Here is a 23503-nt window from a genome sequence, read left to right on the forward strand (position 1 = left end):
CGTCCGTCGCTAGTCTGTTAGAAGGCCACGGGTCTGTCTTTCTCTCTTCCTCTCCCCATGACCCCTGCCCATGACACGCGGGCCTGCTGCAGTTATTTCTAGCTCCCACATACTCCAGCACAAGGCCATCTCCTATTCTCCATGTGAGCCTGCATCTTGTGCTGCACGTGCTCTTCAACTATGCATCACAAATTCACAATAAGGCAAGCCAACACATATGTACACACTTATGTTGTTTCCTCTCATTTCTCTTTTATCTTATTCCAGTAAATTGGAAAACACAAAATTGGAAATTTTAATTATTTTCCATCTGAAAATTACAACAATATACTCCCTCCGTTTCATAATTCTTGTCGAAATATTACATGTATCTAAACACTTTTTGGGAATAGATACATCCATTTTTAGACAAATTTGAGACAAGAATTGTGAAACGGAGGAAGTATGTAATAATGTAAATCAAACGCAAGATATATTTGTCGTATTTGCGTGAACAACACAAATACAATATCATGACATTTTTAACTAATTATCCTAGTATTTTTTGTATTACTTATCACTTTTTTCATGCATATTATACGTGTTTTGATATGGAATTGGCCCCCTCTAGTGCTTTGTTCACGCTCCGCCACTGTTGTAGACAGCCATGATTGAACTGTTTCGATGTGTGGCCAAGCTAATTCGTATGGATTTTTGTGTCATTGTTCTGTGTGTGGAGAACATCGGCTTGATGTATCTGAGAACTGAGAAGTATCTGAATTCAAGTACCGATTGTGCAATGCCGTAACAAGTCCGTAGAACTAACTGCATGCTGATCCACTGGCACATCTCATTTTGCTTCCGTTTTAGGAAACTTAGCTTCATTGCACTGCTTCCTCGTCACTTCATGTTCAGAGATGCAGATAGCAGTTCCGTGTGTTTCACCAGACAATAGGCTCCCCAAGTAGTACAAATTACTGAATTATATAACGAATTTTAATCAATGTGTTTGCCCATACAAGGGCATTTCTAGCCCCCCAAAGTTTGCCAGGTTAAGATTACACTTGGGGTTGATAATAATATACATACAGAACAAGAGCAACATGATGGTCTATTGTACAAATATATACTCACTCTGTCCCAAAATAAGTGACATGGATTTGTACAGATTCTTATACAAATTGTCACTTATTTTGGGACGGAGGGAGTACCATCTTAGCACTCTAGCTAGGCCCTAAATCACAACTTACTAATTTACCCTGTGCTCATCAGCCCCTTGACATCAGCTAGACAATCAACAATACAAGATAGAAAGATTACACTACTAATGCCCAGAGTCAGAAGTCTGACACCATTGCATCAGCTGAATTCCAGATTGAATGCCTGCACCAGTACCGACTTTCGCCTTCGCTTCCCGTCAGGTGTCAATCCAACTGCTGCCTTAACTGAAGCCTTGCCATTTTTATGTGGCTTCTCCTTAGAAGACTTCTGTTGCACCAGAGAGGGCCCACCATCTTCGCCGCAGCTTTGTTGAGGGGACTTGACTCTCTTACGTGCGAAACGTGCCTCCATTTCTGGTCTCCGGTTGGGACCAATGAGCTTTACATGGAATGGGTTGGCAGCTGTGTAACACACCAACTCATTCGTAGCTTGTCCTTTTAGTCCTTTGTCTAAATCAACACTTCTGCCGTTCACCTGAAATAAGAATGAAGCTCAGAAACGTTTGCTTGCGTTGAAATGTGATTGGGAAAGGAAAGGGGGCTATACCAGCTGGAGAAGGGCAGAGAATGTTCTTGCAGCTTCATACTTTGGTTTGCCACTAACAATCTCACTGAATGACGCAGTCCCTGTGTCAGCTTTTGATGAGAGTGTGTGAAGGATTTGCTCTCCATAAACACCGATATCAAAAGGCGGGTTTCTATCCTGAAAAGGCATGTATAGTAGTGGTGAGTCCTAATTTCATATATGCAGAACAGTAGCAGCTCAATCCTACAACCGACCTGCTCTTCCAAGGCATGCTCTATTCGTTCTTTCCAAGTTGAAACTCGTGCATCCAGCTCGGTCTGCTGTTCGGCCTCAGCTATGCTAGCAAGTAGAAGATCCTACAAGCGGTCCCATGTTAGTTTGAGTTAAGAAAAAATTTAAAGCATAATTCAAAATTAGCCTGTAATCAATTGGAATTCTGGTTTCTCAAAAACAAAAGTTTTCAAAAAGTGACATGTGCAAAAAACTGTGCAGATTTGCCCATTGGCAAAAAGAAACAAGAATAACCCGAAGACAAAGAGTCCCACATAGTAAGGGGGTTAATGGCTAAACAAACAGCATCTTCAATGCCACATGGTACGGGATAAAAAAGCATGTGCAAAAGGAAGAATCAACTCATACCTAGTGTCGTTTGTGTCAAATCAGCCATCACAAGAGCTAAATTTAGCAATTTATTCAATCTATGAAGGGCTTTGAGTAATAACACTGATCTATTTGGGGACCACTAACATAAGCCCAAAATGTCAAGACTTAACCACCGCATACAAGAAAAGTGAGAAAACATTGAAATCAATCAGCAATAACAACATAGCATTTTTGTTGTGAGTTTAGCACCAAGACACCAACATGGCAGCATATTTGCGGGCGGTAATTATCAAATGTTATTCTTTCAGAACCATTAGTCAATATCTTAGCTACAGAACTCCAATATCATGTGACGAGACAAATTTACAAAGAAGAAGAAACAAAATGGTTTGATGATACGTAAGCTAAACCCTAAAAATGTTTTCTAAAAAGATTCACAGTAGCACACCTGGCCACCTAATAAATGTTGGTAACTTGTATGGCACCGAATTACTTGCGGAATAGGTGTGAATTTGAAAAAGAACGGCACTAAGAGGCTTAGATGTGAATTGATGGTACTTAAGATTTACCAGATGTGACCGACACAAATCCTCAAGGCTTTCATGTCCATCCATGCTTTCCTGTGTAACTTGAGCCTCATCAAGTGGTGCGTCATCCTTCTAAACAAGACGTAAAATAAGCATGTCATGCTACCCAATTGTTGAGCGAGTGAACACAGCGACCAATCAATAGAAAACTAAAGAAATAAACCTTATCTGTGTATGTTGGTATGTCCATATTAACATCCATGTCATACATATCATTCAGCGTATCTGGCTCATTAATATCATCAAAATCATTCACAGCAATATTGGGCTCATTGTCATCCTTCAAATCTCCAAACACATGGCAATTTTCATCTCCGGTTTCAAGTGACATCCTAAGCTGCACATTCGATGGGTCGCAACAAGGTAACTAAGTTAAATATCTGACATGTGTAATTGGAATAGCACATTTTCGCAACAATGTGAGCACCTTTTCATAAAGAGGAAGTGATTCGGACGCATGGAGTTTTTCCTGCTGAGACATATGCACTTCAAAAGATTTTGCTAGTTCAGGACTAACAACACCATCCATCTTTGCCATAGGAAATAGATATGCAAGAGTTTTCTTCTTTGGAGCACCAATAACATGTCTCGCAAAACCTTTAACTGTTCCAAACAGATGGGCAAAGGAGATTCAATATATAAGTAGTAAACATAATTAAAAAATAACCTTGTCTAGAATAACATCTTCCAGTACCTCTCCTATAAGGTCTGATCTTTAGGTTGCCAGGATCATGGGGATTCAAAGGTTTATATGGATCCTCATCATCAGAATCATCCCCAAGATCTGGGCACCCAGCATCTGCATCATCTGGCTGGGACATGTTCGCATCAGGAAAATCATGGTCAACAGGATGATCAGACCAATTACTGTCATTTACTTTGAAGTCACACGCATCTCCTTGAGTTTGATCTGGATTTATTTCTTGAGATTGATCAAGATTGCTCTCCTGAGTTTGATCTAGATTTCCTTCTTGGACTTTCCCAGGGGTTCGTCTTAGACCAGTACCCCCAGATCTTCCATTTGGGGAAGTGAAGATATTGTTTCGACTTTTAGACCGTGCCAAGCCACCTTTGTGAGTCAGAATATCTTCTTCGCCTGATTTTTTTCCTTGCAAAAAGTCAACAACAGCTGGTGCATCACATGGATCTAGCAGGAGAAAATCTCCATAAAAACCACATGTTGCTAACTGCAATAAAGAAACAACTGAGACTAATTCAGTACGGTTGTACATGTTAGCAGTCACAAGTGCAAGTAAAGGGATATAAGATTACCAAATACGAATCCAGCTCGCTTGCTTCGCTATCAATACCGTCTCCTTCAAACACCAATAGATTTGCCGGTGGCCTCACAATTTTTCTTCGCAAATCATCTCGGTCAAGACTGTTATCCAAAGTGGTTCTTGTTTCCGCTGATAGTTTAAAAGGGGAAATATAAGCCTAGCTCCATGGCATTCAAAGTAAAGCAACTGGTTGGTAAAAGGTCCACTTACCTGGAACATCATCTAACCCTACAAACATATCATCTTCTTCATTGGGAGTAATGCTAGGATCATTTTCATTAGCTTCCGCAGAACCCTTTTGTTGTTGATCTTGCCTGTTATAGTTCAAATGCTTTAGACAATTTGCAGCTAACCAAAAAGAAGAAACATCATCTGTCATAGGATTCAAACAAAACTACATGTACTAAGACAATGTCAGTTGAGTACTCGATCGGACAACCCAAAGCATCACAATTAACTGGGATGCCATAAGTTCGAACCAGTGCTGTTACTGAAACCAGAAGCACTTTCTGTTCACATTATCCTATGCTTGTAGTGAGACGATACCTTTTTATTTCTAAAAGTAGCACGATAATGAATGTACTCCCTCCGTCCCATATTAAGGGTCCCTGATTTAGTACAACTTTGTACTAAATCAGCCACACTTAATATGGGGCAGAGGGAGTACTACTTAAGAGTTAAGAATGCTCCAGTGATGTGTTAGATAGTTATCATGCAAAACTTCACAACATATCTCTTTAACAATGTGATGAGTGTTGATTCCTTGGGGTTGGGGGGTAAATCCACCCAGTGGAGTTTAATTTGAGTCATCCATTTTGAATCCAACACTGGAAGGTTGCATAGACATTATGGGGTAAAACATTTATCACATGATTTAAATCCCAAGTGTTAAACTAAGAACTAAAGAAAGAAAGTGGTGTTTGGTCTGCGTCCAATTTTGGGGAAGGTTTTCCTTTTGCATGAGTTGGCAAGGATTGGCAAGAAAAATGCACTACGGTTGCCAAAGGGGCATTGCCAAGCCAAACATTTTGGCGACCATCCAAACAAGGACTGATATTTTGGTCATGACCGAAAAAATTAGTATGGTACATTGGGTACAAACCTAACATATGCGAGATAACCAAACACAAATAAATTCCAGTAGATTTTATTACTGGCCTGTACCTATAGTTGTTTCTGGACTCTTGATTTCAACATAAATGACTAGTTTAGTACTCCTATAGTTCCCTAAACTAGCTAAAAGCACGTGTGTTGCTACGGAAATATTAATCAATATAGTTAATTGTAAAGAACATGATACATATATCTACCATATTGAATGCGTATGATTACATTCGTTTTCTAGTTGTATAGGAGTGAATTGACGACCACCAACTCAGATCTTTATAAGTAAAGATCAGGGTCCAATTGTTCATTTGCCATATCATGCTCCGAAATAAGATGTGGAACAAACATAAAGTTGCAAGAACATGCATATCACCGTCGGGCAGTTTGAGGCCCATTTCAAGTAAGACTGAATGCGATGTCAAGTCTCAGCAAGGTAATATACAACGGGTGATGTGAAGACAGAATTACTATTTCCTTACTTATTCTGCGAGAGAAATTCCAACGCATTTAGCACCAATGAGTACAAGTACTCCACCTTGCGGCTGTAAACTTGAACTGATCCCTGGAGTAATAGCGCCGCTGCACATGAAGTGACAGTAAATTAACAGCGCAAAAGGGTTTGCAAAAAGAAAGTAACTTTCTTTCAGTGCTAAACCCTGGTTAAATTAGCGTTGGTCTCAAGAAACCTTGGGAAATAAAGAAAGAAAGGGGAAATCAACCACGATGAAAGACCAGGTTTTCTAAGCGTGAGGAAGAACAAAGTCCACCTAAACCTGCTTTGATTAAAGATCAATCCCCAACGAAAAAAAAACTAAAACCACCCAACGTTCACACGATTCCACATGTTTCAACCTCCATCCACAACCAAATTAGCCAAAAAAAATTGAAATTTTCGATCCTCCCAGTTTCCAACTCCAGAAAACCCTGGCACATTACACGACCCCTCAAAGAAACCTCACGCGTCCGCCGCAAGAAACACGTCTACCGTCCACACAACCGCACCTTCGGCGAAGTTGACGTTGTGGGCCCCGTCTTCGCCGGAGATCTCGCCGGAGCAGATCTTGAGGAGGTACTCCTCGAGGCTCTTGGCGACGTCCAACTCCCAGTTCGACTCGGGGTCCCGGTTCGCCTGCAGTATCTGGAACCTCCCTCCGCTGGTGCTCCCCTCTCCGCCGCCGCTGCCGTCCTCCATGACTTCCCCTCGAACCCGAAGCTTTTTTTTTTTGGACTCGCGCTCGGACCACGAAGCTACTGGGCGCGAGGAGGCATTCTTGCCGGGTGCTGGCTTTGAACCTAGAAGCGTGGACCGCCGGAGGGGAGGGTGCTTGGAACGGGGAGCGTGGAGGGGAAGAGGGAGAAGGAAGGGGGTTAGGGTTGGGACTTGGGAGGGGATTGGGGAAATTTTGGATTTTGGAGCTCTCCCGCTCGATGGATTAGGACTTAGGAGAGGCGGGATTCGAGTTTTGGTGAAGGGCCGTTGTGCAATTTGAGGACAAACTAGAGTAGATGGATAAAGTGAGCAGATAACATTTGCACCAAGAACCCTGACTTTATGATTTATTCGGATGTACTCCCTCCATTCCTAATTAATTAGCGCCGGCTTTTGCAAAGAAACCCCTTGTAAATTCCCGAAATAAACCTGCAGTCCACGTTCTGTTGGAACTTTTGCGAAAAAAACCTGTAAAATTTCGAAATTAACACGCAGTCCACGTTTAATTGAAGATGTGGACTGCAGGTTTATTTTGGAAATTTACAGGGATTTCTTTGCAAAAAAGCCGGTACCAATTAATTAGGGACAGAGGGAGTATAGTTGTTTTTAGACGTCGAATCTCAACCCTAAGCCATGCTTCTACTTCTCGTGGTAGCCTAGTTACCGCCAACAACTTACTTGACAATGTCACCAATTCACCACACGCCACCAGTTTGAGCAGCTATCCGATGTTGCTCCTTCTTCTTCCTCGAGCTGCCTCACGCAGCTGCTCTCAGGTTGGTTTTTTGCCGCGACAGGAGTCTGCAACTCCTGTTCTTCTACCTCTGGCTGTAGCTCCCTCTCTCTCTCGGCAACACACGAACAGAAGAACACAAAGGTATTTTTGGCAACCTACTGCCCCACGCAGCAGTCCCTTTCTCCTTCCTTTTACTCACTTCTTTTTCCAGAACAACCGTGATTACAAGCCTTCTATAGTGCACAGCCACGAAGGAAACTGAAACTAATCCTACCGGGCCTCACGCCCATAACCAAATCCACGTCTAACAACCCTGAAATCTCTCCAGGATTCTCCTCTAATGTGGCCACGACGCATGCAACCAACTCCGTCACATGCCATCTCCTTGACCGGATCTCTCGGGCCTGCATGCCATGGCTCCATCCTCCTAATCTCACGGCACAGCTTCACACAGGGGTGCCGCATCTCACAACACCTTCTCGGCATCTCGCCTTCAGCCGCATCTCACGACCATCACAAGCATCTCGCCTTCGTGTGCGAAGCTTCAACTGTCTAAGACTCCCTATGTGCGAAAATAAACATGCTAATACATAGATCAGGTTTAAGCTAACACCACCTACCTGCATACAATATATTGTTGGCGCTGGATAAACCCAATTCCATGTAAACTTATCTTCATTTTATTGCCCGGGCCTATTATTTTTCATTATTGGTATCTCTTGCATAAGAATCAACCAGAGTCATGTTTAGGTGAACTTTCCGAGATCAAATATAACATGTCCTCTTGTTAGAAATTAAAATTCCATTTTCTCTATAAGGGGTATCATATTTCCGCCCGAATACCAAGACATCATCACACGTTGTCGTTTAGCCGTTATTATGTGTTTTTTATTGGAGTACACATGAAGTTTCCTTCTTTTAGTACCACAACTATTTCCAAAAGATTAACGGGACGATGGTGGGTGGTTGCACCCTATGTTTCATAAAAACAACGAAATATAAATCATACGTTGAAAAATGGAAGGAGTATTATTAGTCGTCCAAAAAACATGAGCTCAGTTGACTATTTTATCGTCCATCAATAACAAATTAGGGTTTCAAGTAGGGTTGTCAATGTTATCGTGTGTCATGATAGGTTTCCTTTAAACTACTTCCGAGCCAATGTGATAAGACTCTGGGTAGCTAGTTGTGAATCTTGGTTGTTATAACTTGTTATCTTGTGAAGCATCAACATATAAAAGGTGCGAACTATCCAATGGAGGCCATCGCACAACCTTAAACAATTATGTATAGAGTTTTTAAATGGCATCCACCCTTGTTTTTCTCCCCCTCTTATCCCTCAGCTCTACTGGTCGAGAGAGACTCCCCACCCATATCTTCCTCTATTTATCCATCTCGTGCGTAACGATGCCTTGGCTCCCCTTTTCATTTTGTTGTTTGTTGTGTTCATCTTGGCCGGATGGAGCTTGCCTGGGGGGGGGGGGGGGGATCCATCCCCATCTCGGGTGATATGGACCTCGTGCTAAGACTCTTGAGGGCAAAACCCTGAATAAGTTGCTCTGCTCAATATATTTCTAGGAAGCTACTCACCCCCCATGTTCGGCGATTCGGCATGGTGGTGGCTCGCCCGTCGGAGTGGCTCGCCGGACATGACTAGTCATATTTCTCCTCCACGATGTTATGCTCCTTTCTTGATTTTCCCATGGTTGATGCAAATTCTTTGATTTTGTCAAAGGATTTGTTGGTGAAGATGCTTTTTCCTCTCTATACCTTTATCTTAACGGGTCCACGATGTGGTATTTGGGAATGGCTCTTCGCCTTGTGGTTCTCTAGTGGTGCTTTCTTTTTCTTGTGTATCTGATGCATGATGTTTTTATTATCAGATGGCATAGAAAGAGTTTATTTCTTTCTCTATGGAAGGTGCCGGGCAAGAATTCTTGGTCTTCGATCAGGATACCTCCGTCACAAAGATCTTGAATTTTCGACAAGCATCAACACACGCAACAGTACATAGATTGCTTCGGTTGAAACTTTACAGTGCAGTAGTGCTAGGAGGTTCTTTTTGCTTGTTGGAGCCTCCAAGCACCCTCCTGTGTGGTTAGGTGCTACGTGTTTACAAAATAATTTCGTAATTTACCCTTTTCAGAGATTGTAACTCTCGCTGCTTAATACTACTACTATTTGTTCACATGGGTAGCATGTGAGTACCAACACACACGAGCAAGCCGATAAAATACGACAAGATATTGCCAGTACCTCGGGCTCCGACAAGATGGACGTTATCCATCCCCATCAAATTCATAAACCAACTTAAAATGAAAAATAACAGCAATCTTCACCTGTCTACTAGTACTAGCAGTACAACATTTTTTTAGGGGGCACTAGTTTTTTTTTAGGGAAATTACAATAATAAACCAGCTCAAGCAGCCCGGGCCACAGGGTCGCAGGCCGGCCCCGGCCCAGCGAGATCCACAACGGGCCGAGCCCGGGTGTGCATCCTCGGGACCGTCACGGTCAGCACGCCGTGCTCGTACTCGGCGGAGATGCCGGCGGCGTCCACCATCCCAGGCAGCCGGAACTTTCTCGCGAAGCTTCTCCGGTCGGCTTCCGCGCCGTCGAGCTCGGTGCGGATGACCAGGTATTTCCCGTCCTCCACCTCCACCCTCACCTCCTCCTTCCTCACGCCTAAACCAATCAGCACAAACAGCATCGGATTAATTAACACCACAACACAACCAGAAACCAGTTAATTAACCAGAGAAACAAGAAACACGAAAATGGAGTTAGTTAGTTACCGGGGAGGCTGGCGGTGAAGATGTGCGCGGCGGCGGTCTCGTCCCAGCCGACGTGGTTGGGCGGCCGCGTGGCCGGAGACGGAGAAGAAGAAGATGAGAGGAGGGAGTAGAGCTGCCACTGCCACCACTGGCGCCATGGATTGGCCGCTCGGAGCCCTGGGTGCTCGTGCACCTCCTCCGTTGGGTAATCCATTGAGAATCCCTTTGGGGTGTTTTGCCTTAGCTACCTTGTTCTGTGGCTTCTTTGCTTTGTTCTGTTACCTTGCCGCTTTCGGTCATTTTCAGCCACTCTCTGCCTTTTTAAATGTTTGAGACTTGAGAGTGCGAGTGCAACTTGCGGCTCAGCATTTGCGGCGCGCATGTGCTGAAAAGAGAGGCCTCTGGTTCAATGCTGAAGACGCCTCTTTGGCTACAAATATCTTGGGGAGGGCTTTGTCACTACCAGTGGCTGCGGTGGACACGGCGTATGGCTCAAGTCCGTGGTCCATCAGCCCCACGTAGCAAAATTGAAGACGATACGAGATGCCAGTTTCCAGGGAAGCAAAGAAAATTGATAAAATTTGGTAAAAAAAAGAAAAATGATAAAATTTGGTAAAAATTTTTTTGGTAAAATGGATCCACTCTATGCCAACAAAAATTGTCTGAAATCGAGCATTTTGAAATTTGCCTGAAGGAACCTTTTTGAGTATTTACAAGGTTGCATAAATTGCCGGTATTCATGTTTTTTTTTCCAAAAGAATCTTGACAGCCTTATAATTTTGTTGGCAAATAAATATGAGCGCATTTCTGCGGACCATCTTTCTTGTTCTCTGTGTTCTTTGTCGAGTAGACGAGTACCATGCCCTATTTGTTTTAGTATATCAGTTCATGACACCTACACATTTCTTTTTCGAAAAGGAGTTGAAAAGGACGTTGAGACTTCCGGACTCTGAATCAAAATGATGCACACAACCATTTTTGTTGATTTATTTAACAAGTCTGACAAATTGAATACATCGATCAAACAACCCAAAACCACCAAGCTATACCTACTAGCCAGATGAAAGGTGTGGCTATTATCGGAGCCGTATGCCCAGACCGCACACCATTGCCCAACATCAAAATCCAGAGGCCACGAAGGCACAACCGGTCAAGCTATTTCCCAGTGTGTGCCGTATGCGCACGCTCCAGAATCAGCCGCCACCGTCTTCCACCAACCTATCTTCAGGATAGAGAACAATGCATTGAACTTGCCAGGTCTGGCAGTGACGACCAACACGTGCTCAGCAGCCGCCCTTCGACCGAGACCCCCTCACGAACCAAACTAGCGTTCCCCAAACGAAGCCCCCAAAGGGAAGAACGACGCAAACCTACACACTAAGAAAGCACTAAATCCTTTTTTTTAAGATGAGAAACGAAACATGCATATCTTGTTAGGATTCGTAACCCCATAATATTGTATCCATGTCTACATGAGACCCATTCTAAAACTCTATGGATGGTTCAGTATGGCGATAAACCAAAATATAAAGAGGATCTCCTCTTGTCTTCTGCTCCCTCTGATCCATAATAATTCTCTTGGATTTAGACATTGAGTACAAAGTTAGTACAAATTTGTACTAAATCCGGCACCTATATGGATCGGAGGGAGTAACATTTTAGAGACACAATGACTTGTAAATTTTTCTCGTGATTACCTGTGTGACTTGTGACTTGCGACGAGCGATATGAGGTATGGCATGCATGCATGTAGTTAGCAAATGAAATCCACCATAATTTTGTTAAACCATGCAATAATCCTTTTCAAGATTTTGCTACTTAATTAATGGGATTTAAATTGTGGGTTAATATAGATGGTGGATCCTTTCAAAGTGCCGGAGATATAAATTTATGGCTTCATTCATCCCTATTATGTGATTACAAATAATACGGTTCTATAAATATTATTTCCTGCAATGAATAAATTTTTAACTGAACATATAATGATGCTCCAATATATGACCAATGGAGGAGATAATGTTAGGATAATAAATATCTATTATGTGGAGTTTTAAATCTCGACCGCTATAACTAGGATCCAATGCATTATCAACAAATCACGGTGACTTTCAGCCCAATTGTTTTAACTACATAAAAGATGTTTTGACAAACTCCCTAAAGGCTACAAATGGGCAAAACCCGAGCCGTGTCGGGTTTTGGGCTGGGTTTCATAAAGCCTAGCGGAAAAACCCCAAGCCCAGTACGAAACAGGGACAATGGCCATTGTTGTATTAAAATAATCATTTTCGGATAAATAAATGTTTTTATATCTATTTTAGAAAATATTGATTTTAACCAATTTCGGGCTTTCGGTCCGGGCTTCGGGCACAATACTCAGGCCCGGGCCTGCACTGGGAAGCCGGGCTTCGAGCCGGGCTGCCCATGCCCAAGTCTACTCAAGACCGCAACATTTAAGTGAGAAATATGAAACTGTTTAAATTTGGGTTATATAGGTTGTTTGTGGTTTTCTGAGATCAGATTGTATCGGCATGTCTTGAGCTAGATTTATTGGATGGTAGAACTACAAAGCAAACTTGTCCTGGGGAAGGTTAAGTTGTTAACTATAGTAGGCCCATCAAATGTTCAATTATGATTCCAATTCATAGGTCATAGTATTCACCGTATCATTTCATATGTGTTCATCTTGATAGTACCTCATTTTGCGACACTTGTGTTAACAATTATGTGCACGGTTCTAGAGCAACCAATAGTGTCACATGTTACTTGTGTTATAATGTGCTCCATTAGTCGATTTCAGCTTGCTCGTCAAAACTAAATAGGTGTAACCGTAAAACTTTCATTTGGCACCTAAAATTATACTCGATTCGTCAAAACTAATTGCTCTCTCATTTTTAAAATTATACTCGATTCGTTTTGAAATAAGTGACGGATCCGTGTAAGTGGTTCTGAAATAACGAACATGGATTTGTACGGGCATACGGAGCTGGTGTTGAATACCGGAGTATTCTATTGTAGGAATACGCCCTCTCCGAGGGTTCACGGAAAGTGTTCTGAATAAGAATGCTTGTTGCCGGTCAGGCAGGACTCAGGGTAAACCAGAGCCCCACGCCTTCAGCCTTCTAGAACCTTCGCCAGCAAAACCCTAAACCCTAGCATCTCCGGCCGGAGCCATGGGCCGGCCGCAGCGCCGCGTCGTGGCGAAGCAGACCCGTCTCAAGGAGGCCGACGAGATCCGCCTCCTCGAGGCTTGGATAGACGCCGGCAAGCCCCTTCCGGGAACCAAGCCCCCTCCCCCCTCCGAGTCCTCCGCCGCCGCCGACGACGACGCACGGGCAAACGCACGAAAGATAATAGCCAAGGCGGCTGCCGGGGAGTATTCGGAGTATGGCGCGTGCACGCGGTTTGACGAGCTGCCGCTGTCGCAGAAGACCAAGGACGCCCTGCGGAAGGCGCGGTACACTGAGATGAGCGAGATCCAGCGCGCTGCCCTGCCCCACGCGCTCTGCGGCCGCGATGTCCTAGGCGCGGCCAAGACCGGGTCCGGCAAGACCCTCGCCTTCGTCATCCCGGTATGCCTAAGCTGCTAATTTACTCCCTAAATTCCACTTGTAGGGAGTGCAGAGCAAGAACGGTCGTAGCACTGCGAATTTTTAGGATAAACTAGCTAAATAACCGTGTGTTCGGATAAAACAAATTAGACTACTCTCTATAGATAAATTTGACCGAAACAACTATTATACATAGTAATTTTAGCTAGTAATCTTATCTCCAACTCTTGTTGCAAACATCACTACCATCTCAGTTTATTGCAGTAGATCTGTTGTTTGCATTAGAAATAAGTGATGAATCTTTTACTCTTTTTTACAATAGAATGAGGTGAGACGGTGATAGACCGCCGCCACTGATTGACTCTTGTATAGGAGTAAGATTATTTTCATAGTTCCTTGCTGGCTCGGTGTCTTGTGCTCTGAAAACTGGTATTTGTTACATTTTCACTGTGTAGCTCATCATGTAGTCATGTCAAGTGCTGCTGCAAAGGAATGTGGTTCATAAGAATGATTAAAATTCCCTTGGGTAGCTTACCTTACCACAATCCTTTTTGGCAGGTTATAGAGAAGCTGTATAGGGAAAGATGGGGTCCGGAGGATGGCGTGGGTTGCATTATTCTGTCTCCCACTAATGATTTAGCTGGACAAATTTGGGATGTGTTCAGGAAGGTGGGAAAGTTCCATAGCTTCAGTGGCGGTGCTATTGTTAAGCGCACTGGTATCAAGGAGGAAAAAGAACGCATAAACAGCTTGAATATCATAGTGTGCACTCCTGGGCGGTTAGTCCAGCACTTCGATGAGACTCCAAACTTCGATTGCTCAAATCTCCAGGTTACCAGACATAACTTGATTTATGATTATGGCAAATTCCTAATGGCGAGATGTGGATAATCTAAAAATCATTTCTTTTTGGTATGCAACAGATGTTGGTGCTGGATGAGGCAGATCAAATGCTTCATCGTGATTTTCAATTCCAAGTAGACGCTATCATTTCCCAGATTCCCAAAGTTAGACAAACATTACTGTTTTCTGCTACACAGACAAAGTCAATCAAGGACCTTGCAAGGGTTAGCCTCAAGAATCCTGAATATGTTAGTGTGCATGAACAAGCTAGCACAGCCACCCCAGATAACCTTGAGCAATGTGCCATGATCGTGCCCCTTGAACAGAAGCTGAATATGCTCTGGAGCTTCATCAAAAGGCATCTAAAGTCAAAAATACTAGTCTTCTTATCAAGTGTTAAACAGGTAACCATTTGTCAACTTATGCCATGCAATCACCTTTGCTTGCACTCCTGTAAGCAACTTCCTGCTTGGGCACCAAATAAACATAAACAATTCCTTGCTTTCTTGATTCAGTATGTAGTGGTGTAATGCCCTTCAAAATCCTTGCTTCAAATTTATAATGCATTCAGAACTACCAAATATAAACTTTCTGTGCATATTGGCATTGGTATTTTTATCCTTTTCTTTTCTTCTGATTTACCATTTTTTTCCACTAGACATAGAATGAATTTGATCATGAAATTTATATGTACCTAGAGCAAATATGTCTGGATTTTCCCTGCGGAATTTTCATTTATATTTTATATGGCTCCTAAACCAATGGTGCCTGCATGACTGCACCAAGATACAGTGCATATTTACAAAATATGATTGTTTGAGCATTAGTTTTTGTTGGATTTTCTTTATCTAACAATATGGGACTTTTGCAGGTCAAATTTGTTTATGAAATTTTCAAGAAACTTCGTCCTGGTGTTCCTTTAAAATGTATGCATGGGCGGATGAAATACGAAGTACAGCAGGCCATAGTAGCAGAATTCAATGAAAGTACTTCGGTTCTGTTCTCAACTGATATATTTGCTAGAGGATTGGACATAGGGAATGTGGACTGGGTGGTACAGGTATATTCTTATCTCAAGAACAAATATTTTTGCTTGAAACTGCAACTTACTTGTTGCCTTTGTAGGTTGATTGTCCAGAAAGCATTGCACTGTACATCCATAGAGTTGGTCGTACAGCTCGTTACAACAGGAAAGGAAAATCTCTTATATTCCTGTGCCCGGAGGAAGAAAGAATGCTTGAAAAATTGAAGGCAACTGAAAGTAAAATACCTATACGTAGTCGCAAGGTCAGCAGTAAGGATTATCAGTTAATATTATGCATAGTTTGTTTCGGACCTAATTTTCTTTTGTCCGAGATAAACCTTTAGCCTAAATAGGCTAGGCTTGGTGGCATGTCATTGATAGGCGGTTCTACCATATAGCTGCTCAACTAGTGCTTATCTTTCATTTCTGGTTTTATTTTGACACTAACTGTCCAAGTTTGCTTTCTTTTAGCCAAAAGTGGAAAAACTGGAGCAAATATCTCAGAATATAGCAGCAGTGCTAGTTAAATTTCCGAATCTGCAGCAACTGGGTAAAAGAGCTTTTGTTACCTATCTCAAGTCAGTCTACCTACAAAGAGACAAAGAGGTGTTTGATCTGAGCAGGTTCTCTGCGGAGAGTTTTGCTGCATACGCTTCTTCGCTTGGTCTTCCTGTTACCCCCAAAATCCGCTTCGTAAGCCACAAGAAGAATGTATCAAAGAAGGATATGGAAGACACTGATGTGAAACAGATGCAAAAAAACCGTAAAGTTATCGAAATAAATCCGCAGGTAAATCGTGAAATGCTTGCAGATGATGGGCCTGACGATGATATCCTTAAACCGAAGATGCCCAACGCAGATGCAAATATTTATGATGGAATTGAGGATGTCCTTTACCCCAAAATGCCCAGCAGGGACACAAATACGGAATCAGAAAAATTCGAAGAGTATGCCCCTTTTAACTTGTAATTTTCACACTAGGGCATGTTCCTACCTCTCAACTACACGCTACCAAACTTCCAGTTCTGATGTTTTCTACCGGTTATGCTAATATGTTCTTGTCAGGCTGGCAATCAGGCCCTCGAAGAAGAAGAAGCTGAAGATAAATATGCACAGGCCTTTGGGAACAAGGGTCAAGTACGACGACGAGGGCAACGCAATTGATCCTCTGGCATCTCTAGCTGAAGAAGTGGGCTCAGACGATGTGATTCACAAGGATAAAAGTTTGTTCAGCTTCTTTTTCAATTCATGCCTATAGCCTTGCACCAGTGTGACTCAAATCTCATTACTTTTGGCTCCATTGCTGCAGTATCACAAAGATATGCAGAGATGCTGAGAGAAATGCAGGAGGATGACAAGGAGGACAAGGCCCAGCACAAGAAGAGTTTGCACGAGAAGAAGCTGCAGAAGAAGATGAAGCTAAAGCGCAAGAGGCAGGAAGAAACAGATGACGTGTCCGAGGACAGTGGCTCGGAGTCGGACAGAGGCCGCAACACAGCATCCAAGGGTAAAAAGAAGTACTTCAACAACAGCGACGAAGATGACAATGGCACCAAGGATGGGGACCTTCTTGCGCAGCAGGAGGCACTGGCCCTGAAGCTTCTAGGTCAAATGCACGGCTAAACTTCAGGTTCTGATGGCGCTGGGTGATTGTGCTGAAACATACACCATCATAGGATTTGTTCCTTTTTTTGGTGGTGTAGACTAATGAGCTCTCTACACTGGAGAGACGAAATTTTGATGATGTCCTACCGCGTGGTTCCATTGGAGTTCATATAGTTAGACATTATTCCACTTTCTTGGCCATACCTCGTAGCTGCAGCGCCATTCACTTCTGACGGGGTTCTGCCAGGAACAGTTAACCTAGGTTTGCAAGCTTGAAGGGTCCTTTAGATTGATGATATTTTCTAGTACTACCTCAGTCTCATATTAACTGATTCAAATTTAAATCGTCTGGATACATGTAAGAGAAAGTCGTCGCTTATGGGATGCTGGGAGTATTTCAATGCGTGCGATTATTCTATGGAGTTATCTTTAAACATATGCTGAAGCGTACACCTATCTATGTTAAGACGGCTCACAACAAAACAAAGGATTTATATACATGGGTTTACTGCCGAGCAAGGTTCTTCATTAACAACTCGACAGACGGACTCAGACATCCCCGGCATCAAATTCTGCACACAACAAAACAAAGGATGTATAGAGATGGGTTTACTGCCAAGCGAGGTTCTTCATTAGCAACTCGACAGACGGACTCAGAGTCTCAGACATCCCCGGCATCAAATTCTGCAGTTTGGTGTGTGCAGCCGAAAAGCGGGCTCCTCGCATCCCGGCAATCCGGCGCAGCCCAGCAGCTTTAGTTCTTCGCGGCACAGTTGTTTTCGACGAGCTCTCTCAATCCGGTTTTTCACATTTTTCTTCATCTGTAATTTCCTGCTGTAGTGTGGGTGGGATCTCCACTGTCTGTCAAACGATGACAGTGAATGGTCTACCCCTGGGAGGCTCGGGTGGCAAGAAAAATCTCACTATGTGACCCATGTTTTGTTTGCCCTTGGTATCTCGTTCGCAGTCTTGCACAAAGCAAGGCCATACGGAGTACTCCTCCGTTTAATAATTTTTGTCTCAAATTTGATCAAAATTAAATATATCTATTCTTAAAATGCGTTTAGATACATGTAATATTTCGACAAAAATTATGAAACGGACGGAGTACAAGATATCTTCAGCGCGAACTTCCTCGTCTGCAGTATCATACTAGCCTATATCTTTATCTAAGAGCTAGGAGTACTACGTTGTCGCCGGCTCGGGATAGCTCCGCCCAAAATTCAAAACTGCTTGCTCGGTCATTAAAACAATCTGAGCTTCGCACTGTTCAGCTCACCCAAGATTTTCGTTTGCAACCCCAATGCAAACGGTAATCGGATCTTTATATTAGTAAGAGATTTCTGGCTCACAGACATTAACCAAACTAACGAACCACACAACAAAAGACTTGCATTTATAGATAATTAGATGCATGACTAAAGATGGCAATGGATACCCTGAAATTGGACATTCACATATACTTTGCCTACGAAATGCTCATGTAGAGCGTGATTACGCTCCATAGATATTTAGTTATTCAAGGAACTAAACAAATTATTGACATACTGGTCCATAGGTCTGTCATATTTCATATAAATATAAGTTGTCACATAATCCCTCATTGTCCACTCCTGAACCCTAATCCTAATTCTCCCCACCCCACCCTCTGAATACAACCAGCTACCAGACAACACACCCCTCCCACGAATACCTCACCAGGCCATCTCAGACCAGATCCCAAGTAACATATTTCCTCCGTCCAACGAAGGATGTCTCAATTTTGATCAAATTTGAATGCATCTATACGCTAAGTCATGTCTAGATACATTTAAATTTTAACAAACTTGAGACGTCTTTTGTTGACGGAGGAAGTAGTTGTTTTAAGTCATTTTTGTTGATCTATGGATCTCCACATATACTCGCATGTCCAATGGATATGGATACCATTTTTCTCTACTTTCATAATTTCATGGACGGGGGATAATGAGTGAAAAGATGGATGTGACGGGTTGAACACAACCATCCTGGGTTCCGACTTCCGAGAGAGACGAGGGGATGCACCGATGCAGTGACATATGGGGAGGCAGCGGCCGGCGGCAGCAGAGCTGGCAGCCAAACCCTAGCCATCAAAGGGTAGAGAAGAGAGGGAGAGAGGAACGATGGAGAAGGATGCTTTCGAGAGAGGGGAGTCGGGATAACTGGAGGAGCCTCTGGACACGCTGCAGTGGCAATAAGAGTAAAGCTGAAGAAAAGTGGAGGACATTTTTCCACGAGAGGAGCGTCCACATTGAACAAGCCAACCGATGATCCACAGAACATTAATATCCATAATTCAGTCATGAACTAGTTTGATAATTTAGCACCCCGAGAAGCACAAAATAAAACTAGAGCTACCGTCAAAGTTCTAGTACGACTCGGCTTACAAACAGGGATCACTATATGATAACTCATGAGGTGGTGCTATTCATGCCATGCAACCCTCATCCTGGCAATCTGACTGATGCATCGCCCGATGGTCACTGCAAAATGTAAGGCCCAAGTTAATCATCAGCCAAAAATAAAGCCAGCATAGTAGCATGTGAACAATGATGAAAATCACTGAAATGGATTTGTTACATAAATGATATTGGCCACAAAAAACCAGTTGGACTTAAAAAAGATAAACAGTAGGATAGATTGGGTTGTCAATTTCTTGCCTGCTGTGGGGGCTGCTGCTGCTGCTGCTGAGAAGGCGGTGGTTGCTGCTGCTGTGCTGGCTGCTGCTGCTCGTAATTGCCATAACCAGAATATCCATAGTTTTGCATGCTAGGATCTTGCGCATTGGGTGCACCATAGTAAGCATCATTACCCTGTTGGTATCCATAGTAATTGCTGCCATTACCCTGGTTTGCATCCTGCTGGGGAGCCTGAAACAAAATTTTTTGTGTTTGTCAATATACACACAGCAAGATGTGTTTGGTTGAGAGCTAAGAAACGGATGGGACAGGGATAACCAGATTTAGGTGGATATGCAATGCTTGGTTCAGAGGATCAACGGGATAAGGATAGCCATACTTTCAAAATAGTTTGGTGAAACCCAGCAAAATTTACCGGACGAGCTCAACCAGACTGCTAGCTTCATGTGGACTCACCAAAACACAGTATCCATCCCATCCCTTCAACCAAGCAAAGAATGGGCTCATCCCATTCATTTCCCATCCTTCCAACCAAAATCCTTCCTTAACCCTCAACCAAACGCACCGTAAACAACTGTATAAAAGTACCTGTTTGTTTTGGGTACTACGGCCCCATGAAAGACGAACATTATTCCCGCCAATCGGGGTCCCGTTCAGCGCATTGATGGCTTCCTCAGCGCATGACCTGAAAGTCCAGCAATGAAAAGAAAGCAACAATTAGGTCACGTATATTAGCTAGGATGATTAATAAAAAGCCTGAAGATTTTATTAACCTGCTGGTAAATTGGACAAATCCACAACGCTTGCCTACAGGAATCTTCACATAACCAACTTCGCCATATGGAGTAAAAACTTGCCTTAGATAGTTCTCATCTATATTGGAATCTAACCCGCCCACAAAGATCTAGCGCACAAGTACGAAAAATAAGGAAACAGCAACTCTCAGAATTTAAGAAATTAGCAAGTCACTCACTGTAGTATTATTGGGATCATTCTGAACATCATTTCCTTGAGAGCTCTGGGACTGGTACCCTGTGCCACAATAAAATATACATAAGTGACTTCAGAAAATATCACCAAAGAAGCAAAATGCAAAACGGAACAAAAACCGGGAAACCCAGCTGGGGTTCAGACTGAAAATTTCACACGACGCTCAAAACTTATACAGTACACTGTTAGCAGTGAAGTGATGAAATAAAGTGCGTGAAAATACTGTTATCTGGCAACAATGAATCAACAATAGAACTAGGAACTATTGCCGAGAAAGGTAGCGGGGAGAAGAAAACAAACGTAATTTAATAAACTGCGTTGGGAGTCTAGATAGAGAAAATAATTTAAGCTAGCACTGGAACATGAAAGCTAAAATCACAATGTTAAAACAGAGAGATAGCACAATTGCCTACTAAAGCAATTGAGAGCCAAATTCTCACAAAATTAAAACACTGACCTAACTGAGGCCACAGATTATAGGAGATATGCATGTCATCTGAAGACATTCCAAGTCCTAAATGAAGATGGCATGGCATCCTGCTTTGAGAAACATGAATTTTGTTTAGCTTATTAATTACTTAGTGGTGTTCATTTATGCCAACCTTAGAAAGGAAAGAATGGGACGAAAAATATTTGTTCGCAGAGTAACAGAAGCAATGCCGACTACAGTGACCTGAAGTAAATTGACTAGAAAGAGGACATGTGCTAACAAAACACTTGATCAAGAAAAAAAGAAGAACAATCAGTGTTTTGGACAAGTTTGAAGTACAAAAGACGATGCACCCATAGAGAGGTTCTAAAAACGAGTACTCCCTACAAGTTTATATATAAGCAGGTGATGAAACATCAGAAGAATTAAAAATTTAATGGCTAAAGTTTCCGAAAAGAAGTACCATTAGTCGAATATGTCTGCTGAGTACCCATATTCTTCTTGTTGGCCGCAGGCCCAATCCTCAATTGCCTTGAAGACAATGTCACACCATTCATCTCAGTCATAGCACGTGTCTGCTCATTTACATCCCCAAAACGTACAAAACCGTATCCTTTGGAGCGTCCTGTTGCCCTGTCGGTAACAACGTTAGCTCCTCTAACTGAAGGGTAGCTGGCTTTGAATATTTCTTGCAGCATGGAGTCAGTAACATCAGAAGCCAAATCACCAACAAATATTGTGTGATCAGAACCATCATCCCCACGCCTATCACCAGCGCTAGCAGAAGCCCAGTTTAGTTTAAAAGGCAGATCAACATTAGGCATCGCATGCCCATTAAAGGACGCCAGGGCATATTCTGCAGCAGCTCGAGAGTGAAATTCAATAAAACCATAACCCTCTGGCTGTCCAGTTTGCTTGTTGCGGATAATTTTCACTGAGGCAACCTGCAATTTCTAGATAGTATTAACACCTACGAGAAAAATACTTGTACAGAAAGGTTTATTATGTCTCAGAAAAATATAAAAGCGCAATTGTTTTTGAAAAAATAGAAAAAAAGCATAACCTTAACAAGAGATCACACTTCTAAAGTTATAAAAGGCGACGTTAAAGCAGAAGAAAGCCAAAGCATAGTAAATGCAAAAACTACAAAAGTATGACCCGATACAGCAGATATACCTGGTAACATATCATGGCCCTACTTAAGATGTCGGACATCACACATTCAGATCACAGAACTCAAACAAGGAAACTATATCAACCTAGCAAAGAAAACATATACTCCCTCCGGTCCATAATAAGTGTCTCAGAATTAGTACTAGCTTTGTACTAAATCTGAGACACTTATTATGGATCAGAGGGAGTACTAATAATACTAGCAAAGCAGACATCATGCAATACTTAAGCTGTAACTTGTAATGTAACCATAACATGTTTCCAGGCCTACCACACTGACTAAAGTAACACATATACTAGCTGTTAGCCACTAAAAGCAAGCATTCGGCGGATCACATGTGGAAACAGTATAGAAGCATACGGTATACGAAACTAGAGAAAGCACAGTAAAAATATCCCAACTCACACAGACCAAAACCAATCAAGCGCATACTATGTGAATGAGTAGAGCGAGAGATTGGCATCACCTGCTGCGGCCCCATGGGCGCAAAAGCGTTATGGAGGTAGGCCTCATCCATCCAGTACTGGAGATCTCCAATCCACAGGGACCTGATATCCTCGCCTCCGGGCGCGGGCCCGCCCGCCATCTGCGCTCCGTACTGCTGCGGCGGCGGCTGCGCGTACTGCTGCGGTGGTGGCCCGTACTGGTGAGGGGGCGGAGGCGCGTACTGCTGCGGTGGGGGGGCGTACTGCGGAGGCATATGCTGCTGCGGATGGCCCCACATCGGCGGCGGAGGTCCCGGCTGGTAGTACTGCGGTGGCGCCTGGTAGTACTGCTGCGGCGGGGGGACCTGCTGCTGCGGAGGCGGAGGCGGAGGACCAGAGGACTGCGGCGGAGCCTGCGGGGGCGCGTGCTGCCCGTTCATCGGCGGCTGGTACGGCGGCTGCATCGCGAAGTATCCCCGGTTCCGGTGGCGGCGGATGCGAAACCCTAAAAACCTCGGAGAGAGGGAGAGACTAGAGGGGGGTTCTGGGGTTTAGATGCGCCGAGACAAGAGGCGGACGAAGCGTGGGACGAGTCGAGGTTATATGGGCCGAGTTGTGTTACGTTTGGGTGTGTTATTTCGATTCTCTCCCGTTTCTGTCGGCCCAGGCTAACTGGGTATCCAAGGTCGAACAGTTCGCTGCAACACAGCTGTGCCCGACAATTGTTCTCAAAAGAAAAAAAAAACTATGCCCGACATTTCTCTCTCCATATATAAAAAGAGCTC

At 43.2% G+C, this 23503-nt stretch overlaps 4 protein-coding genes across 6 annotated transcripts; 1 reads left to right on the top strand and 3 right to left on the bottom strand.

Annotated features, from left to right (window-relative positions):
• Positions 1 to 944: 944 nt before the first annotated feature.
• LOC100834147 (condensin-2 complex subunit H2) lies at positions 945 to 6738 on the bottom strand. 3 transcript variants are annotated; one of them, XM_014898026.2, is made up of 12 exons: positions 6544 to 6736; positions 6305 to 6509; positions 5782 to 5881; positions 4406 to 4509; positions 4188 to 4324; positions 3610 to 4102; positions 3343 to 3518; positions 3079 to 3252; positions 2898 to 2987; positions 1980 to 2081; positions 1747 to 1902; positions 945 to 1674 (listed from the first exon to the last, which is right to left on the bottom strand). In XM_014898026.2, the coding sequence occupies exons 2-12, from the start codon at positions 6492 to 6494 to the stop codon at positions 1339 to 1341; spliced, it is 2058 nt and encodes a 685-aa protein (XP_014753512.1). In that variant the 5' UTR covers positions 6495 to 6509; positions 6544 to 6736; the 3' UTR covers positions 945 to 1338. The 3 variants fall into 3 exon arrangements, with proteins under 3 accessions (XP_014753512.1, XP_024313622.1, XP_024313621.1); XM_024457854.1 differs by having other exon boundaries at positions 2898 to 2984; positions 6305 to 6738; XM_024457853.1 differs by having other exon boundaries at positions 6305 to 6736.
• A 2634-nt stretch (positions 6739 to 9372) lies between these two features.
• LOC100834448 (18.8 kDa class V heat shock protein) lies at positions 9373 to 10414 on the bottom strand. The gene is made up of 2 exons (XM_003560103.4): positions 10044 to 10414; positions 9373 to 9933 (listed from the first exon to the last, which is right to left on the bottom strand). The coding sequence occupies exons 1-2, from the start codon at positions 10234 to 10236 to the stop codon at positions 9668 to 9670; spliced, it is 459 nt and encodes a 152-aa protein (XP_003560151.1). The 5' UTR covers positions 10237 to 10414; the 3' UTR covers positions 9373 to 9667.
• Positions 10415 to 13083: 2669 nt separating this feature from the next.
• On the top strand, positions 13084 to 17450 carry LOC100821580 (DEAD-box ATP-dependent RNA helicase 32). Its single transcript, XM_003562972.4, has 8 exons — positions 13084 to 13591; positions 14129 to 14401; positions 14494 to 14817; positions 15285 to 15473; positions 15539 to 15700; positions 15909 to 16384; positions 16503 to 16660; positions 16747 to 17450. Exons 1-8 carry the CDS (start codon positions 13193 to 13195, stop codon positions 17058 to 17060), a joined length of 2295 nt encoding a protein of 764 aa, XP_003563020.1. The 5' UTR covers positions 13084 to 13192; the 3' UTR covers positions 17061 to 17450.
• A 1861-nt stretch (positions 17451 to 19311) lies between these two features.
• On the bottom strand, positions 19312 to 23292 carry LOC100835057 (polyadenylate-binding protein RBP45). Its single transcript, XM_003560104.4, has 7 exons — positions 22760 to 23292; positions 21583 to 22063; positions 20673 to 20731; positions 20473 to 20603; positions 20288 to 20384; positions 19721 to 19930; positions 19312 to 19543 (listed from the first exon to the last, which is right to left on the bottom strand). The coding sequence occupies exons 1-7, from the start codon at positions 23180 to 23182 to the stop codon at positions 19541 to 19543; spliced, it is 1404 nt and encodes a 467-aa protein (XP_003560152.2). The 5' UTR covers positions 23183 to 23292; the 3' UTR covers positions 19312 to 19540.
• Positions 23293 to 23503: the final 211 nt, after the last annotated feature.

Source organism: Brachypodium distachyon, chromosome 1 (assembly GCF_000005505.3).
Source record: "Brachypodium distachyon strain Bd21 chromosome 1, Brachypodium_distachyon_v3.0, whole genome shotgun sequence".
Lineage (NCBI taxonomy): Eukaryota > Viridiplantae > Streptophyta > Magnoliopsida > Poales > Poaceae > Brachypodium > Brachypodium distachyon.